Source organism: Empidonax traillii, unplaced genomic scaffold (assembly GCF_003031625.1).
Source record: "Empidonax traillii isolate 1590-97213 ecotype Southwest subspecies unplaced genomic scaffold, ASM303162v1 scaffold215:size2007263, whole genome shotgun sequence".
NCBI classification, from domain to species: domain Eukaryota; kingdom Metazoa; phylum Chordata; class Aves; order Passeriformes; family Tyrannidae; genus Empidonax; species Empidonax traillii.
In genome coordinates, this window is record NW_020955408.1 from 1172806 (window position 1) to 1193832 (window position 21027).

General features: G+C 40.6%; 1 protein-coding gene across 7 annotated transcripts in view; it reads left to right on the plus strand.

Moving 5' to 3' along the window:
* Window positions 1-21027, plus strand: part of ZNF521 (zinc finger protein 521) — a 235415-nt gene that overhangs the window by 88241 nt on the left and 126147 nt on the right. For all 7 annotated transcript variants that reach the window (XM_027887566.1, XM_027887568.1, XM_027887562.1 and 4 more), the window contains one exon: window positions 5830-9182. In XM_027887566.1, the coding sequence (XP_027743367.1) occupies window positions 6270-9182 (2913 nt within the window). In that variant the 5' untranslated portion in view covers window positions 5830-6269. The remainder of the gene's footprint in view (window positions 1-5829; window positions 9183-21027) is intronic.

The window sequence follows — 21027 nt, forward strand, 5'->3', positions numbered from 1 at the left end:
ATCCAGTTAACTGAACTACCTGCTTGCTATGTAGTCCTTCTTTTCTTACAAATCACATTCTGCCTTGTAGCGTGCCATGCGATAAATTAATAGAGCTATACGTTTTACGAGTTTTCAGTAGGTGTGTATGAGCTCATGTGTGTCTGTACATTGGCATATGAACAGATCTTTGGCTGGTAGTGGGACAACAAATAATAACTACATAAAAATCCAGTGCATAAATGCATACATGTGCATTCACAATCCATGTGCCTATGGCAGTACAGAGTAGATGGGTTTATGCATTGTTGCCTGGTATAGTTGATATTTCATTTTTAGTGTCTATTACCATCCTATGTAACTCGTTATTTTGTACCTGTTAAAGAACCCTTGCTATTTAGTGCTTCAGATGGGGTCCTGGGGGATAGTTGTGTGACCAGTCTGCTGTTACCATAACGGGGGCAAACTAGTGAGAACATATCAGCAGGACCCGGAGCTGGGGGGAAAGTCTGTCCAGCTAAACTGCTGGGCTTTCTCTTTGGTCGAGTCCAGCAGCTTAGGCATTTTGCCAGCACTGTGTTTCGGGGGGATAAAGAATTTTTCTTGCAGGAATGGCTCAGACCAGAGAGATGCAGGTTCTGTTTCCTCCTTTGCACAGATTACATTTGTAACCTGAGGCAAAGTGCTCCAGTTTGTCTGTGCCCCAGTTACTTAAGCAGAATGGGGAGAATGGGAAACTGCTGCTTACAGGATATTGAAAATATTAATTTGCCCTTATTTGTAAACTCTGTTCTGTCAGAGGAACCCTATGTATTATGGCACAAAAAAGGTTAGCTGACATTTGCTTTAGGAATATGACCATTTGTCTAGTGGAAGCAAAAACATATTTAAGTCATACAGAAAAATAAGCCATGATAAAGCCCTGAAGCGTACTCCAGCTAAAGCATGTATATGTCATAGACCTTCCTGGTGACTCAGTAATGTCTTTCTGCAGCAGTTCTGTGAATTCATTCAGCAGTACTAGGGATAAGATCACTTTTAAGACCTCACGTCTACTGGAGTTGGCACATGAGCGGCTGGCTGCTAACTCCACAGAGGTGCTTTTGTGCTCTGATGCTTCCTCCATCCCCCCCTTTCGTGGGATAACTCCTTCTGGTATTGCTTCACTTTTCTGTTAGTGAGCACTTTCCCCCATCAATACGACAGAACAGGTGTTACTCTGCTACTAACTGAGTTTCCAGCTGTCCTCCTCCAGCACAGACCAGGCAAAATTTGTTGTTTTGTCCTATTAGACAGACTAGAGAATTATCAAGCTTGAGATGGAGGTCTTCCTTGCAGGATACGGTAGTTTTGTTGCCAGAAGATGGTCAGGAAGGCCTGGCTGGCTAACAAAGACAGTCCTTCAGCTGCTGGGTGTAGTTCCAGTTTTGCATCCCCTTTGGCAGCAGCACAGAGACTGCTGCAGTGTGGCCAGCCAGCAAAATTAGGAAATAAGGACCTCTTTTATTTACTCAGGCTGCTGAATCATGGGCATTCCTGTCTGCTTGGAGAAAAGTCAGGCAGCTCTACTTTCCACTGGAAGTCTCAGGAGTGCTTGGTACTTTCATCTCAGAGTGTTCACACACTTGTTTTAATGTGCTTTATGGAAATGGTGAAACTCAGCAAGTACAGTTGGTGTAGAAAAACATCTGCACTAACTATTCACACACATTTGCATCTTTAAATAGACTTTTAGGCCTTGTAGCCGATTTTCTGCAAAGTTTTTTGGTTGTGAGTGCTAGAGCTTTCTTAGAGTCAGCGAGTGTGAAGTGACTGGTTCCAAAAATTAAAAATTTACATGGACATGTTAAGTGCATCACATTGAAACTCAGAATACTTACCATAACATAAAAAAGGCATTTACAGTAAGTAGCACTTAGTGAGTGCCGAAGGAAAAAGAAAAAAAAAAAGGTCAATAGAGAAAATATATTTTAAAACTCCATAAACACTCTGTCAAATACCTGGAGCCCTATTCTACCCTCAGATAGATGTGTACCGCTCCTGGGGACTTGTATGTGTGCATCTGAATTTGGTCCAGAGTATTTTAAAACAACTTGTTATAACATTAAAGATCAGTATTTGTAATGTTGACATATAGCTCGGTATGTAGGTGTCTGCAGATTTATATACAGGCAGCTGTGTGCAGAGTAGCAGCAAACTGTATTTTCTCTGAGAGTGATAGGCAAAAAGGGGTTTGAAGCCCTTTACCCTGACAGCAGGTCAAACTCTACCTCCAACACAGAGCTGGCTCTGTGGTAAGCTCCCCTGGGAAAGTAGGAATGGAGTCTGCATTCCAAGCCTCTGGTTTGCTGCAGGGACCTTCTGTTCAGCTGCTCTGTCACAGCTTTGAGTGCCCAGGTCTGCTCACCTTACGCTTGCACATGGGGAGCAGCCTCAGTGCAGGGCAGCAAGTTGCACTTCACTGACATTTTGAGAGAGGTGCTCTTAATAGTTGCACCTTAATTTTATGGGGCAGCATCCTTGTGGGGAAGGGTGGGGAGATGACAGACATTGCCATCACTCATGTCCTGCTGTAGCACAGGTTACCCGTAGTCCAGGTTTCCTTCTCGGTTGCTGTCTCTAGATACATTCCTAGACAGCCCCTGAGCTCACCTGGCACATTAGTCCACTGCAGACAATGTTCCCAGTGTTCAGGTTGGAGTCTGCACAGCAAAAGTCACTTCAGCAAAGCATTTCCCTTGTTGCAAAAGGAGGGTTTCAAAAGTCCTTCTGTGGGTCACTGAGAGCTGGCAGGCCCAGCTTTGAAGCTCTCTGTGTGAGCACAGCCCAGGGGCCCTCCTTCCGGAGCGCAGTGGCCGGCCACCGGGGCCCCTTCCACACCGGCTCTCCCCCAGCTCCGCCATGCCGGGCTTGGAGGGAGAGCCGGGAAAGCATGTTGGCCGCATTGTTAGGCACATTCTCAGGAAAATCCTGTTGTCCTCTGCTGTGTGGAATTCCCCCTGCCTCGCTGGTTCTACTGTAGTTCTGAGAGAGTGAAAGATTTTCACTTCTCAAGTTAAAGGAACAGAAAGAAACAGACTTGTAAGCGGTTTGCTCTACTCCTTTTTGCACAAAGAAAATTGCTCTGTAGAATTATTATGGGCTCAGATTAAAAAATGCAATGGCAAAGTGACACACATTTGTATTTGCCATCTCTGTGCTATAGTTTCACTATTCCCCCTCTGCTTTCCTTACCCTTGTATAAAAGCTGAGAAGAGACTCCCGAGCAAACAAGGAGAATTGGGTGAGGGAAAGGGGCTTATGCCATGGTCACACTCCATGCTTGATCCTGACCCTGCTGCCAGCTCAACAGCCTCCTGAGATCCACGAGCCAGGGGGAATAGTTGTATAATAGGTAAAACTTCCACAAAAAGGAAGTGATTTACTACTATGTCAGTGATGGGGCAGTATTTATAATACTTCCTATATATTCCTCTAAACCTTTATAGAATAATATATCATTTCTTCATAGGATATACATTTTAATACTAAATTTGGTTACAAAATATGTTGCCTAGGCGGTCACAGACTATTTTTCTTCACTCAGTTGCTTGACATAAATTCCTGTTTATCTGCCAGCAGTGGTTGTATGTCAGAAATATATTGGATTTTTAAAGGACAAAAGGTTCTCCCCCTTAATAGACCTGGGTGGAAAGATACATTTAAAATAAAATTTAAAACTGTAGGAAACTTTTACATATTTTTCTACAAATGCGTGTTCCACTGTTTTGATAATTTCAAGTTTTAGAGTCAAACCTGGCAATTTGAAAGGACAGTACACAGATTTACATTAAAAGTCTCCTATGAATATTGCAGTCATTAATGTATCAACTTAAAATCTCACCTGATTGATTTTATTTAGTATGTATGACAATTTGGAACTTTGCTTCAGTACATTGGGAAGCATTTTAGCAGATGACAGTACTTTTACTGGAAGGGAGGATTTTTCAATTTTTATCTTAAAAAAACCAAACGGCTTTGTTTTCAGTTCAAAAACATAGCACTCAGGCCAGGGTTTGATTTTGTTATTTAAGTATATACAATTAGTGCAGATTTGTATGCAGGTAATTACAGATACATATCATCTCTGTGTGGGAAAGGTGTGTGTAATTTGTGAAACCCTCTTCTCCAAGACATAAACAAGAGGATAAAAACCCATGCAATTTCCAACTTATCCTGAAAAGCATTGTGTCAGTGGGCAGGCATCCAGCAATGCTGTTTGGTTGTTTTCTCAGAGTTAGATGGTTGCCATCTGGCATTGATAGTGAGATGGCGCTGTCATCAGTTTCTAGATGCAGGAAAGGAATGAATCCTCATCTGTTTCCTGTGGATAAGCAAGAGGTTGATAATCTAGTAAAATCTCTTTACCTTAAAGTAAGCAGGCTTGGAATTTGTTTGTATAATATAGGCCAGCTCTAACTTTTGTGTTGTAGCAAATTTTTGAGAGAAGGCTGAAGATGTTAAGAAACTTATTGCTTTGCAAGAATACCTTAAGAAAGATATTTTTCAAGGGATTTATCCTATTTTTTTCTGAAGTGTTATTCTAGGCAGTTTTATTTTTAAAAGGGAAAAAGAAAGCCCAAGCATCGCCCCTGGAAAGGAATAGAAGAATTATTTGATGTAGTGTGGTCTTCCAAGCATTCTTTTAATGTTTTTAAAGAAGTTTTAGGTTAAGACAAGTAAGATCGTTGCAGTATTGTAATCTGCATTTAAAACGAAAGGTGCAAAAGCTATGCAGCACGTCTGTTGAAAAAAGTAGTTACAACTTGTCCTGTCTAGAGATGAGGTAATACCACGGATAACTAGTCAGTTTATTATCTGGCTAGCATTTCTGTTTTGTCTTTTCCTTGTAACTCATAAATCTTTCAGCTTTTACCATAAACATTTATCATTTTTCCTGTTTCCAGTTTTTTACAAGTTGCTTTGTCTGTGATCACTTCACAGTACAGGTTCTACTGGACTGAGGAAGTTCAGTTGGCTGAGGCCTTTGCAAAAAGGAAGAAATGGTGGGCAACCTTTTGAACTTACAAAGGAAAAAAAAAGTGCAGTTCATGGCTGACCCTTGTGACACTTTCTTATTTTTCTTGATCCTGGCTGTTAGTTTGTTAGTTTGTTTTGAACATTTAATGATCCAGCTGCCAGCTTTCAGTAACTGAATTGTATCATTATTGGAGAAATCTGGTTGCACTTTATGAGAGAAAACATCCCTGGTTTTATTGTTGTCCTGTTCCTCCCCTGTAATTTTTCCTATTATTATTTAAAATAACACCCAAGTCTCTGTCAGAAATAGCCTTTAAAAGACTTCTGTGTTCAGAATCACCTTCAAGGCGAAAAAAACCCACAAACGTGTGGCAAACAGGGGGAATCTTTTCATTAAATATTAGGCATGTGGGTTGACTATATTAATTTTAAATCATTCCTGTAATATTTCCTCCTTTCCTTTGACTCTTCAAATACTCACATAATATGCAAAAAATTTTGCAATGGATACAAAAGAAACATTAAATATATTAAAATCTGCATTTTAATAAAATTGTCAATGTATAATACATATCCTGCAACTGAGAAAGAATGATAAAAAAAGCAATAAAAAGTTAATATAGGCATAGAACTATTTAATAACTTTTAATGTTTTACAGTATGATAAAAGTAAATGTAGTCTTGAAACTGTTGGATAGCGTTGTAGGAAATATCCTAGTCTAATCTGTTTTAGCTACTTAGGAGTAGTAGACCTGTGTTATTCTTATGCATTTTCTGTCTCCTTTGAACTGCTGGGATTAATGTTGTGGATGTGTTTCTTTCTCATTTCAGACGGAGTGGATGTTGAGGATGACCCCTCTTGCTCATGGCCAGCATCATCACCTTCCAGCAAGGACCAGACTTCCCCTAGCCATGGAGAAGGCTGTGATTTTGGTGAAGAGGAAGGAGGCCCAGGGTTGCCCTATCCATGCCAGTTCTGTGACAAATCGTTCAGCCGCCTCAGCTACTTAAAGCACCACGAGCAAAGTCACAGCGACAAGCTCCCTTTCAAATGCACGTACTGCAGTCGTCTCTTCAAACACAAACGGAGCAGGGACCGCCACATTAAGCTTCATACGGGAGACAAAAAGTATCACTGCAGTGAGTGTGATGCAGCGTTCTCAAGGAGTGATCATCTTAAAATTCACTTAAAGACTCATACGTCCAACAAGCCATATAAGTGTGCCATTTGTAGACGTGGATTCTTGTCGTCTAGTTCGCTGCATGGACACATGCAGGTTCACGAGAGGAACAAGGATGGCTCTCAGTCTGCTTCCAGGATGGAGGACTGGAAAATGAAAGACACTCAGAAATGCAGTCAATGTGAAGAAGGCTTTGATTTTCCCGAAGATCTTCAGAAGCACATTGCAGAATGTCACCCTGAGTGTTCCCCTAATGAAGATCGATCTGCTCTTCAGTGTGTTTACTGTCATGAACTCTTTGTAGAGGAAACGTCCCTGGTAAATCACATGGAGCAGGTTCATAATGGTGAGAAGAAGAATTCATGCAGCATTTGCTCTGAGAACTTTCATACTGTGGAGGAGCTGTACAGCCACATGGACAGTCACCAGCAACCAGAGTCGTGCAACCACAGCAACAGCCCATCTTTGGTAACTGTGGGGTACACCTCAGTATCTAGCACTACTCCAGATTCGAACCTCTCAGTGGATAGTTCAACAATGGTGGAAACGGCTCCTCCTATACCAAAAGGTCGTGGAAGGAAGCGGGCAGCTCAGCAAGTGCCAGATATCACTGGTCCTTCGAGTAAACAAGCAAAAGTTACTTATAGCTGCATTTATTGCAACAAACAGTTATTTTCCAGCCTTGCAGTTTTGCAGATACACCTGAAAACTATGCATTTAGATAAACCCGAACAAGCCCATATCTGTCAGTATTGTTTGGAGGTATTGCCATCTCTCTACAATCTGAACGAACATCTTAAGCAAGTCCATGAAGCTCCAGACCCAGCACTGATTGTTTCTACCATGCCTGCCATGGTGTACCAGTGCAACTTCTGCTCTGAAGTGTTCAATGACCTCAACACCCTTCAGGAACATATCCGATGTTCTCATGGATTTGCCAACCCTGCTGCTAAGGACAGTAATGCATTCTTTTGTCCCCATTGCTACATGGGATTTCTTACAGATTCTTCTCTGGAAGAGCATATTAGACAAGTCCACTGTGATCTTAGCAGTTCCCGTTTTGGTTCCCCTGTGCTTGGAACCCCAAAAGATCCAGTGGTGGAAGTGTATTCTTGTTCTTACTGTACAAATTCTCCAATATTTAATAGTGTTCTTAAACTGAACAAGCATATCAAGGAGAACCATAAGAACATTCCTCTGGCGCTGAATTACATCCACAACGGGAAAAAGTCCAGAGCCATGAGTCCGTTATCTCCTGTAACCATTGAGCAGACCTCTTTAAAGATGATGCAGGCAGTCGGAGGTGCTCCTCCTCGTCCTGCAGGGGAATATATTTGTAATCAGTGTGGTGCTAAGTATACTTCCTTGGATGGTTTTCAGACTCATTTGAAAACACATCTTGACACTGTCCTGCCAAAACTGACCTGCCCCCAGTGCAACAAGGAATTTCCAAATCAGGAGTCGCTGCTGAAGCATGTTACCATTCATTTCATGATCACCTCAACCTACTACATCTGTGAAAGCTGTGACAAGCAGTTCACTTCTGTGGATGACTTGCAGAAGCACCTACTGGACATGCATACGTTCGTGTTCTTCCGCTGCACCTTGTGCCAAGAGGTTTTTGACTCCAAGGTCTCCATTCAGCTACACTTGGCTGTGAAGCACAGTAATGAAAAGAAAGTATACAGATGTACATCTTGCAACTGGGATTTCCGCAACGAGACTGACCTACAGCTTCATGTGAAACACAACCACCTGGAGAACCAAGGCAAAGTACACAAGTGCATCTTCTGTGGTGAGTCGTTTGGTACGGAAGTGGAGCTGCAGTGTCACATCACTACGCACAGCAAGAAGTACAACTGCAAGTTCTGCAGCAAAGCTTTCCATGCTATCATCTTGCTGGAAAAGCACTTAAGGGAAAAGCATTGTGTTTTTGAAACAAAAACTCCAAACTGTGGAACGAATGGGGCATCTGAGCAAGTTCAGAAAGAGGAAGTGGAACTCCAGACCCTGTTGACAAATAGCCAGGAGTCCCATAACAGCCACGATGGCAGTGAAGAAGATGTGGACACATCTGAGCCTATGTATGGCTGTGACATTTGCGGAGCAGCTTACACCATGGAGACTCTCTTGCAAAACCACCAGCTTCGAGACCACAACATTCGACCTGGAGAAAGTGCCATAGTGAAGAAAAAGGCTGAACTCATTAAAGGGAATTACAAGTGTAATGTGTGTTCTCGAACATTCTTCTCTGAAAACGGGCTCCGAGAACACATGCAGACGCACTTGGGACCAGTGAAACACTATATGTGCCCAATCTGTGGCGAGCGGTTTCCGTCTCTTCTGACTCTTACTGAACATAAGGTCACACATAGTAAGAGCCTGGACACCGGAAACTGCAGGATTTGCAAGATGCCCCTCCAGAGTGAGGAGGAATTTCTAGAGCATTGCCAAATGCACCCTGACCTGAGGAACTCCTTGACAGGGTTCCGCTGTGTGGTGTGCATGCAGACAGTGACCTCCACGCTGGAACTGAAAATCCACGGCACGTTCCATATGCAGAAAACTGGAAACGGTTCTGCCGTGCAGTCTACAGGACGCACACAGCATCTCCAGAAACTGTACAAGTGTGCGTCTTGCCTGAAGGAATTCCGCTCGAAACAGGATTTAGTGAAACTTGACATCAACGGTCTGCCATATGGTCTGTGTGCTAGCTGTGTTAATCTCAGTAAAAGTGGTAGTCCAAGTGTCAACATCCCTTCGAGCAGTAACAGACAAGGCATGGGCCAAAGTGAGAACTTGAGTTCCATTGAGAACAAAAGCAAGGCGGGGGGACTGAAGACTCGATGTTCTAGTTGCAATGTTAAGTTTGAATCAGAAAGTGAACTCCAAAACCATATTCAGTCAATCCACAGAGAGCTTGTTCCAGACAGCAACAGCACACAGCTGAAAACACCACAAGTATCTCCAATGCCTAGAATCAGCCCCTCCCAAACTGAAGAGGTAACCCTTTTTTCTTTGCTCTTGACGCTTTCCATCTTTTTGGAAAAAATCCCCCTTTTCTCAAGCTGTCTTGTCACTTGTCATGAAATGCTTAGGCTGATCCATGTTACATTTCCATCCACAGCCATTAGCTAGTAATTACTTGCTTCTTGATATGCCTTACATCTTGGATTGAATTGTGTGGAATAGGACTAATTCCAGTCTCCCTAGGATATTGTCTTCTGTATCACTGAGGAGACCTATCTTCATGCCAGCACAACTGAGATCTGGAATCTTATCCTAGCTCCCATACGCGTTGGAATCCCCAGCTAGGAGTTGTGCTTACGGCAGAGAGCATTAATGACAGAGGAGTAGACACAGTGAGCCAAAATGCTGGCATAAGGGGTAGATTTTTTAAAAAATATTTGTGAGCAACAAATTGAGGTTATTTTTCTTAATTGTGTTGTAGACATTAATTTTCCCCTCTTATAGCATATTTTGATTAAGTAGAAGTGCAATGTTAGCCTAAGGTAAATCAGTCCTTTGGATGCAGTTCCTTGTTGTTTTTCTTTCCATTCCTGATGAACAACATTTTGATGTCACTAAAACACCTAGTGGATGATGATTGAAATCCCATTCATGCAGCGTAAATTAGGAAGTAAATATCAACCTCTTGAAAGATGTCGTCTGCTTCCTCAATCACCAGTGACCAAGTCAAAACACCTGTATATGGGGAGGTAGGGTGGTCATATACTGAGGGAAGGGAATCTCTTTTATCTTCAGAAATGTTATAATTAGAATCACTTAGAATTAATATTTTAGGCATGGTATCTTGCATAATGCCCCCTTATTGTTCAGGGAGCCAAAAAACACAACACAACCAAATTATAAGAAATAATAGCTTTTGTTTCAAGAGGGCTTTTAGCCTGTAATGATACAGGCATGGTGCAACCCATTGCTGTGAATGTGTATGGATACCCTATGGCTAGGGATCTGCTGCTCTTCCATCACCTTCCTCACTCCCTGTTTGTGAGCCCATCTGTTGGGAAAGAGATCTCTCAGCATGTCGTCCAACAGTGTTGTGCAAATGGGAGGGCAGAAGGAGTCAGAGAGGGAAGAGGAAGGATGCATAAGGATATGTGGGCCAAGAGGTAAGTATTTATGGAGTTACTGAGAACATACCTGAAGATAGGCTGGGAGCACAGAGCTTGGAGTGCCCCTAAGAGGGAGTTAGAGCTGAGAGATGAGGATGAAGTAACAGGCAAGATGCACCTGTCGGGGAAGAGCCTGTGCTCTCATAACTTCTACATCTCCAGTTTGCACATTGAGTGGTGGAGGGGGACACCAGGGGAATGGGATGTGGTGTGGAATTTATGAGGGGTTTGACTGAGAACCTGAGGTCTAAGGCAAACTTTATTTCTAAAGAAGAAGGAAAAGAGTGGTTCCCATTAGCTGTAGTTCAGGTTATTGATGATTCCACTGCTGCTAAATGGGAACCACAGGGATTACCAGCTGTATATTTCTGATAGATTCAGAGTCATCCTGGTTTCTGTTACTGTCATCTTGCACTGAGTGACTACATGAAATCCCTCTTCCCCGTCATGTTGGAAAGCCAGTTCCTGCTACCTCAGACACAATCAGAATTGTGTGTTAAGACAATCACCATGCTAAAATGTTACCAACTTGACTTTCTCTTGCTTGTAAACTGGACAAAAAGAGATTTGCAGGTTTTTTGTGGTGTCAGGATATAAGATCACCTTCAGTGATCACCTTCAGTGCCATCAGGGAATGTTCCTGTACGTGGATCATGTATAATCAGAGTTCTTAGTTCTTCTTCTGATTGGCATCACATTCCTTTCCCTACTCCTTTTAATTTTTTCTCTTAAAAGTGTATTTAAGATGAAAAAGCTTTTTAAACTACAGCAACATCTGTAAATAGCATTTGCCTCCTCCAAATCGCTTTTTGCACCCTGCCCCTATTTTGAGGATGTAAACTGAATTTTCTGTGTCTGTGGTTCTAGTCTCCACATAGTAATGTAGACTTTCAGATTCTTTTCTCATGGGAAGCACAAAGCTATCAAATTCCTGATAGAGCATCAATACTTCTGGAACCCATAAGTGCATGTTTGTAAAATCCTGACAGATAATTTATTTTTCTAGCAGATATTACTGGTTTCAGATTGTAGTGATGCAAGCATTGTAGCAATGACAATAAATTGAAAATAGTAATGTGCAAATGCTTAACACAATAGGTTGGATTTCCAGGCTGAGGGAAATGAAAACATAAGCATATAGCACAAAGAGTAAACAAAAAAAAATTGGATTACTAAAATTTATTAGTCATTGGTTTTGCTACTCTACTAGAAGAATGTTTCTTTACCTGAATGGGATTTTTAAGATGGCTACTTAAATGTAAGATTTTTGAGACATTTTCAACAACAAAAAAATCATAATATTAAGGAGCAAAAGTTTCATTTGCATTAGAAAGTCACATGGTTTGAGATTTCAACTTGCATATAAGGAACATTTCATTCCTAAGGCAAGAAAAATACAGAGGTGAGTTGTCAGGCCATTAATAGTGCCAAATACTCTTTGTTACTCAATAATAGATTATAATGGTGAAAATACTGGAAAATATCTTTTTAGGATAAAAGATAACACTGAAAGTGTCACTTCTAGATTCTTTCCCAAGTATTCCCATGGTTGAACTAGAAAACTTCCCTTTTTAGTCTGTACTCAATAACATTATAGGGTGTAATTACCTTGACATGGTATAATGTCATCAGCTGAGCTATCACCTGCTGAGTTCACCCTACTTGCTAAGTGAAAGATGTTGACCTGAATCATCTTCAGTGAAAGTTACCTTTTGGTTGGGATTGGAAAGGATGAGCAGTGCTTATCACCATTACAACAACTCCAGGAGCAGGTCAGAACTCGATAAGCCTGTCACACTACTGAATCATTGCAAGCGCACTTTTAGGCTAGGTTGATAACCCTTTTAGTGATAGTTAATGTCTAGAAGCAGAGAGCAAGCTCTGATATGCTAGTGAATTGAGAACTAGACCTTTTCCTGTCACGCATTTGTTTTGCTGATTTGGCCAAATCTGCTTGAACATCTCTGTTTTATTTTCCTTATTCAGAATATAAGATAGATGATTCCTGAAAAGTGTGTTTCCATATTTATTTGTGACACATTTTTTTGTAAAGCGCTTGGAAGATGAAAATCAGTGTTCAAGAAAAACTGTGTGGCCTTGCTTCTCTTGTTCCTCCTTAATATGCTGTTATGCACCTAAATGAGACAACTCCTGACTCAGCAGAAGGTGTGCCCTCACTTTTTAAGCTTTGAGACTACTGTGCTTGCACAACCACACCAGTGTAAAGGTTCAGGAAGTTATACTGTTCATTTCTTAACTAGCAGGGGAGGAGAGAATGGACTCCAGCTTACACCAGCAGTTTACTGGTAAAACCTGAGTTATGCTAAGTGTATCCTCATGTGCAGCTGTACTCAGTTTGGGGTTCTGTTCGTAACCTTCAGAGTAGAAGCATAATTGCTTTAGTTATGTATCACTTTATACCATGAATGTGAAGCTCACGTGAATACTGTAGTACCTCTGGCAATGCAGACAGTCCTTCATTAATAATACAGGAATGCTCTGGGTTTTCTGGTCCTGAGGAGAGAAGGAGTACTGTGAGCACATGGTCAAATTATTACAGGAATAAATATGCTTATTTAGGTGTGGCAAAAGACTCGCAGAAACTCACTACAGCAGAGAGTATCAAAAGTGCTGGACAAAGGAGAGAGCTAGCAACTGTCACACAAGCTGGAGAACCTAATAAGTGAATCTGGGGCTGCTCTTCTGTCCTGTTGTGGTTGTGCAGAGCTGTATGCCAGGATGGGCGTGTCACAGCAGGGGACACCAGGCACATCACAGCACCGTTCTGGAGGGAGCCGTGAAAGTGCAAGCTGACAATGAGCTTGCAGAGATGGGGTCACAAAATTCAGATGCTGTGGAGAGCTTATGGCTCCTTGAAACTCACATTCTACGACCTCAGATGAATCCAGAAAATGGTATCACCCTGGGAGAAAGAATGGAGCTCAGGTAGGTGTACTGTTCTATCATTACCTTTTTTTTTCTTTATTTATTCATGGGCCCTGAATCTATTTTTTTCTCTCTTCTGTTGTTCCCCCTTCCCAAAACACTACCAGACTCACAAAGACAGAAAAGAGGAACTGCCTTTTGAAGTAGCTGGTTTATTTCAGCAGCATGCACTGGCAGTCAGAGGCAAAAAGAAGAGAGAAAAGACTGTGAGCAACCCAGAAATGTTCCCAGATGCATGCTTTTGGCAGGGCAAGCAATAGCATTTTAGCAATATAAATCACTGTGCTTTTAACTGAAAAAATGCACTGAAATCAATACTCATGCATTTAATTGAAATACATAAAGAAATTAAAATAATCCTCCTCATCAGCAATCCAAGCTGATCGTTCTGACTACAGGATTTTTATGAATAAGCACATAAACTTGTAATGTAAACATAAGTAGTGCCTTGGGTTTCCTGTCAGTGAATCCAGGCCCAGAACAAGTGATTTTCATGCTGCATTTTGGATCCAGGGACAGAAAGAGGTAAAGAAGGTTTGTTGCTGGCACAAAGATTTGGCTTTGAAAATAGTTTGTGGAACTAATCTGTGACAAACATATTTTCTGCTTCTGGAATTTAAGAATGAGCCCACTAAAAATACCATTTTTGTTTTCTTGCATCATTTTAACACTGTCTTCAGGAAAGTATTATTTAAAATGTGACCATATATATTTTTGGAAAGCACCAGCTTATTTTTCTTGCCACAGTAGGCCATTTCCACTTTACACTATGCTTTAGTTTCTAGTAGTGCCACTTCTATGAAGTGGTTGACAAGATCCAGGCCTTAAGCATTTGTCTTCTCTTTGTCTTTACACTTTCAGTAGCAAGCTATTAGAATCCTCTTTGAATTTAACAAGGATGGTATTATTTATTATCCTGTTGCTATAAATCCTGCCAAAATTAAGCATCAGACTTCCCACCTCACACACACCATTAATTCAGTGTGTGAGAGGAAGCCATGTGTTTACTGGGAGCTGCAGAACAGAAGCAAGAGGGATAATTGTCATGATTTTTCTTAGCTGCCTGTCTGCTGATCATTAAAATCTAATGCTGTGTGTCTGTCTTGTTATTTGTCAGAGGCTTCAGATGGGGAATTGGGAAATGTCTTCTTCATACCTGTGGAAAACTTTGCATGAGAGGATGAAAGGATAACATGTTCTCCAAAGTTTTCAAGAGCACCAAGCCAAGATTTCCGTGAAATAACGCAATACAGGGGAATGCCTGCTTGAAGAAACACGGAATTGGAGAGGGACATAGGAATGTGGATGAAGGCTTTAAGCATCTCTAAAGAGGGCAAATGTAGATTCAGCAATGCTTTTTGAGACAAAACATCGAGAGATGTATGCCCACTGTGCAGCTGTGGAGCCCACTGTCTTCACAGGGCTTTCCCTGTACTTGTATCTGCTGGCCAACTGACCAGTGTAACATGCCAAAAGTTCTGCACAGTCCCAAAGGAAGATCAGAATAGTGATGAATGTCTGCATTTGGGTAGACAGAAGAAGAAATCTCATCGAATTTTCTAGCCTGATCATCTTTAGGACCAAGGCATGGAAAATCATGGTGTATCTCTTTTTGTCTGCTGGTTTGCGTACTTCTAGAGAGATCTCTCACTTCCTCCTCTTAGTTTTGGACTACTCTTGGCCAGTTTCAAGGAAAACTTCAAAGGTGAATAGTAATCTCAAAGCCTATGAAGTTTTTACAATATTTGGGAAGAGGAGTGACACAGCAGGTGAAAGAATACAAATAGGAAAGAGGCCTTTAAGAGATCCAAACCAGGAAGATGTCTTTAGCTGAAGTTCAAGCTGAGTCAAGCAATCGTAAGAAATGAAGCTATAAGAAACTATGTTTTGTTCTTTGTGATACCAACAGGCCAGCTTCTTTAGTGACTGTAAATGAGAATTGTTTTTTATCACCGCTCAATAAAATTGTTATATGTAATGTGTGCATTACTTTGTCTCCTACAACAAACGTAACACCCAAATTCGTTACTCTGTCATCAGGGAAATAAAATGGCTAACCATTAATTTTAAATGGATATGTAGCCTCAGAACTACTTGTTTCAGGAAGCTGTACAAAATGAACATAAACCAACTGCCTGACATGTAGTATCTTGTTAAAGAGTACTCTTCTTTGACCTTCCATAGCTCTGTGATGCTGGTAGTTGATCTTATGCCTGATTATTCAAAACTCTGAGGTATTTTTTTTCCCTGCACAAGCCATCTTTCATTTATACCATCTCCTGCATTTTATTACAAATTATTGTATAAAATATGACCTGTAGTATTATAGACAGTGTATTCTGCTGAGTATGACAGCAGAGATATGTCTCCTGCTAACATCCACCTTCACCATGTGACATTTCAGGACAAGAGGGAGTGGGCAAAAATGGACACACAGGAGGTTCCCTCTGAACATCGAGAAACACTCTTACTGTGGGGGTGACTGAGCCCTGGCACAGGTTACCCAGGGAGGTTGTGTATCCTTCGAGATACTCTGAAGTCATCTGGACGTGGTCCTGCTCTAGGTGCCCCTTCTTGAGCAAGGGTACTGGAGCAGAGGACCCCCAGAGACCCACCTCAACCATTTTGTCCTTCTGTGGTTTCCACCATCCTTTAATCCCATCTTGCAGATGTATGTTGATCTTACCCTGTTTTTCCTTGATGCTAAACCTTTGTTGCTAATCTATGGCTTTGTAAGTCAGGGAATAAAACGGCAGGACCTTCCCTGATTTCAATACAGTCATACTAATAACAATGTGCACTTCTAGGAATCATTTGTAATGCCTGTGAAATGCCTTTAAAAAGTGACTTAGAAACAAAGCTATTTAGAAATATGGCCATTTTAAAGTTGCTTGCTGCTTGTATACTCAAAACCAAGGTAGGAGAAAAGGGAGGTATTTATCCCTTTTGACCATATTTCCACCATTTTGGTATCTTGATGGACATTCTTTGTTTTTGTCTATTCTCAGATTCAGCATTCTGTGTAAAAATGTACACTAATGGCTTTTCATACCTGAAACGCCCCCTCTTCCTCTCTACATATTCCTGTAGGAAGTGGGGTGATTCACCAACAAAGAATGATCTGAGACTCAAAGCTTCCAGATTTCCTTCTGTACTTGTTTTACCATTGCCATAATGGTCCTCTTCTTGGTTTCTTTTCTGATGGCTGGAATAGGTTTAGTGCAAACATTTAGGAACATGGCTGTCTGCGTATAAAACCTTGCAACCATCACTGGCACTGGCCTACTTGCAATTGACTCTGTTCTGCTGCTTGGTGCTTCTTTCAGAGGCCTGGTCAGGGAATGTCTGCACCACTTGGTGATTTTCCTGAACTATCTGTCTTAACCATTCCTCATTTTTCTTACGTTCCCTGCTTCACAGCTGATAGTTTTTGTGATGGTAGTTGAGTGGTTGAAGTCCTTCAAACCTAGAGGTATGGCATTCTGCTTCTGAAATAAATTCTGCAATCTCTTCTTTTTCAGATAGGGACTTGGTAGACTACAGCCCTATGTAAAAAGAAATGAGCTTATTACAGGATGTACCTAAGAGGAACTGCTGGTATTTTAAGAATTAATGTAAAAGTAAAAGATTATGAAATAGGACGGAGGGAATTCTGGGAAGTTCCCTTAATTCCCATAGAGGAATACAAGGGAAAAACCAGTTAGACACAAATCATTGTGGAGAGTGTTGAAGAGTGGCTGAGCAGAGTGCTTGTTTTCCTGGTATACCACTTCCTTGGGCAGCTGTGCTGCCCCACCAGAGGTTTTTCAACTGGGCACGCAGTCAAGCATCATTGCAATGTCAGCAGCTGTGTGCCAGCTCAGATGCTACTGGTATATTTGTTAACACTGATGCGACCTAAGAGCATCCATACAGGATAGTGCTAAAATTACAGCAACGTGATTGTAGGACTCCGTTTATGGCATTTTTTGAGTGTAGGCAAGCCTTTGTAAAACCCCAGTCTTGCCAGCATTATCATGTGAAGCCTTCATTTGTGAAGTCCCATTGACTTCCCCAAGTGCAGAGCTAATTGCCTGAGAAGGATCTAAGGGGTTTAATCCTTCTCCTGATACTTCAATGAAAATTAATTTCTTATATATTATGTATGAGTAATATATTTCTGTTTGTACATTAATATTAATGTTGCATATTTCTGAGCACAAGTTCTATTCTGTAGGATTAAATTATCTTGGTAAGTAATAGCGCAGAATTCAGGTTGAGTTGAAAGTGGACAATTAAGGGCAGGGGGAGGGTCCTGACTCACACTTCAGAAAGTGAAATTAATCAGCATTAAATTTCCATAGAGTGGGAGAAAAGCTGTTGTAGTGTTTAAGTTAAAAAAAAAAAAAAAAAAACAAAAAAAAAATGGTATATAAAAAGCTCCTGATTTTGCCTTTCTGTTAAAATCCAGAGAGCTTTTACAAAATTTGTGATGGAGAAAAGAGACAAGTGTATTCTCTTGTGCTTACTTGCAAACTATTAATTTTATTGGCTTACATCTGTTGCTGCTTGTTGGTGAAGAAAGTAGTGGCTTTATTGAATGACAGTCTGTCTCAGTATGCCTTTTTTTAAAACTAAGCAGAAAAAGCAACTTTAAAAAGGAAAAAGTCTATCAGCATGTGTAGAATATCAGCTTTTCACATCTCAGGCCTGCCAAGCCAAGCTCCGCTGCCTGTGCTTTGATGCCATATCATTTTCAGAATTTCAGTGCAGTGTTGATCATAATTCCTCCTTAATGTCCACAGCCACACAAAGGCTCTGACACAAATGCTGAGTGTTGGGATGCCTCTTGATGGGTTAGCAGCTCTAAGGCTTCAGATGGTCTCAGGTTGGCAGTCGCCTTTGGTTTTTAATGCAATGTAAGGAGACAGAAAGAGGGGGGGATGCTGACAGAAAGTTCGGTTGCTGACTCAGCCCCAAATTCCTGAGCACTGCTCAGCACATAGGTTTGCAGAGCTCAGAGAATCAGTTTCACCCAAGATCAGAACCCTCAGATAGAAAGACAGAAAGAAGCGTATTTGTTTTTTAGATCCCAAATCAAATTCACGGTAGTTAAAGCTGTTTGTATTCATCAACTATGTAAACCTGATATGAAGTAATTGAGAGAAAATAAATATACAGCCACGTGCTGCCAGGTTTTAGGGTTACTTTTCTGGCAAATACCTCACTTCAGTACTGAATTTGAAAGACCTAGAGAGAGTTAAAGGATTAGAGAGCTCAAAGGAAAGAGATGCAGTTTTTAAATATGGCAAGATATGTTTCTTTATGTGTGGGGATATGGGACATTGCAAGCTAATGCACATCATCAGCCAGGAGAAGGAAAGGTTTGTAACTAAGAGGTCCTGAAGACAGATGTGAGTAAATGTAGAATCCAGAATGTAAAGGTGAAAGACAACACAGCAGACAACGAATTCAAGCAGAGTAGAGAAGGAAGGAATGCTAGCATGAACATTTGTATTTCTAACTCAATGTATTTTGGGTATGAATGTAATAAGTAACCATAATTTAAAAAAGAGAGAAAAAAATAATGTTTCTCTCCATTTTTCATTTTGCTTACTTTATGGGATTGATTGTATTCTTTCTCTAGGCATGTACTCTCAGACCCATTATACTTAAGGCCCTGCTAAACAAAAGCAAAACAGAGAAGTCTTCATATAATCTCCATGAACATATTTTCAAAAGCAATCAGGAAATACTAATTAAAGGGTGTTGTGTGAGCAATTAGAAGAGTTAGCAATTAGTCAATTCAAAAAAATACAAAACAACAGTGCTCCATAAGCAAGATAAACAGCCAACTATGCAGTGAAACTGGCTAACATGCTTAGTTTTGTAAGAGCTTAAGGTTGACAAAATAAGCATCTAGGAAGATAGAAAAGAAATCCTCAATTAAGGTACTGTCAGAATTACTCTGAACTATGATGAAAAATGGCTAAATGGACAAAGCTGGGACCATGGTTGCTCTTGTGACTCATGCAGGGCCAAGCACACTGCTAATGCTTAGTAAAATAATGATTCAAAAAAATCAGCTGTCAGCATTAGGAGTCAGCAGTGGCAAGTTGCTCTAGTTACTGTGCAAGTTTTGACGTGTTTTTCTGTAGGATTTGTTGGAAGCTGTTCACCTTATCTTGTCAGGTTACTGTTCTGTTGGTTTAACAGGTAGAATTAACTCCGCCCTGGATTTATATGAGGTAAATTGTGAGTGAATGGCTGGTATGGGAGAGGGGAATTAGAGGATGTGGGAGGTGTGGTATCACTCTTTTTTGACAACAGCAGGTTGTCTCAGCCGTGTCATTCATCCATACACTCTCTGTGCCAAAGCTGAGGGGAAAAAGCCTTGAAAGTCCCCTTTACTGGTGTGATAAAGACGAATGTTGTAACTAGATGTAAACAGGAGGTTATTGGTAGGGTAACAGGTACACGTCAAAACCATTTTTGGTAGTGCATGGAAGAGAGGTGTGAAAGGAGTCTAGAACAAACTAAGGATGCCTGCCAGGCTAGGACTGAAGATGCAGTGCATTAGAAGCTGTAAGAGAAATTTTGGTAATTTCATATAAGGAATAAGTATTCAATTAAAAGGAGCATGGATACAGGAGATCCAGAAATGGTATATGTAATCAAGAAAACCACTACTGGTAAAAAAAAAAAATGCTTTGTTGTGGAGCTTGTGGCATGTCCTCCCCATGGAGAAGAATGAAGTATGGATTAGGGGTAATATAATGGAATATAACCTACAATAAATGACTTACAAACGCAGAAAAATATCCACTCCAAAATTCTCAGTGAAAGGAACTGAAGATAAAAAGAAACATTAAGCAGATAAATTTATAATCTTTAGGATGAAGCATCAACAGCCTGGGAAAAGGCTACTAAACTGACACTTAACAGGGAATGTAAGGCTTATTTATGAAATTACTGGTTTGCAAGCTTGATTTAAACAGTGAAGAACATGAGAGGAAGGCTAATCAAAGACATGATAGAAGAACACCTAGAAAGTTTGGATTTAATGAAGGATAGAGGGCAAAGATTCACAGAGGGAAGGATCATGCTTAAAATTTTCAATAAAGAGTATTTTGAGAGACCAGCCACAAGTGCTGACAGAGAAGCCTATAAACATGATTTACTAGGATTTTAGCAAAGCTTTTGAAACAGTATAGCACAAAAGACTAATCTATTGGCTGAATAAGTACTGCGTAGGGAGAGATACTTTGTTTGATTAAAAAAGAAAAGAAACACCATCTTGGGTATGGAAAGCTTAGGAGTCTTGTGAATTAAAGCAGTTTAGTTTGGAGGGGTGTAAAGAATGGAAAGCCTTAAGAATCATTATTTGCACCAATATTGTTGAACTTAGGCATCATATCAATAGTGTGGAAGAAAGAATAAGTAGTAAGGTGATGAAGTTCCCTGATAGTACAAAACTGGGGAAATGTCGGAAGAAAATAGTTAGGTGATAAAATACTGAATGATTTTGACAAGGAGGTGGAGCATGAGCCAAGAAGTAGTTCATTTTCAAGTAATATAATGAGGCTAGGGAATAGAAAAAAAGAATGTATCAATACTTCAGACAGTCACAGGGCACAGAAGTCTACACAGAAGTATGTTCTGCGTACTTTTGAAGCACTTCTGAATAGAACTGTAAATCCTCCAGTAGAGTGGTTATTAGTTGGTTTACTTTGTTTATAAAAGCAAAGAAAATAAAATTCTGTGCACAGAATTGAAGTACCAATTAA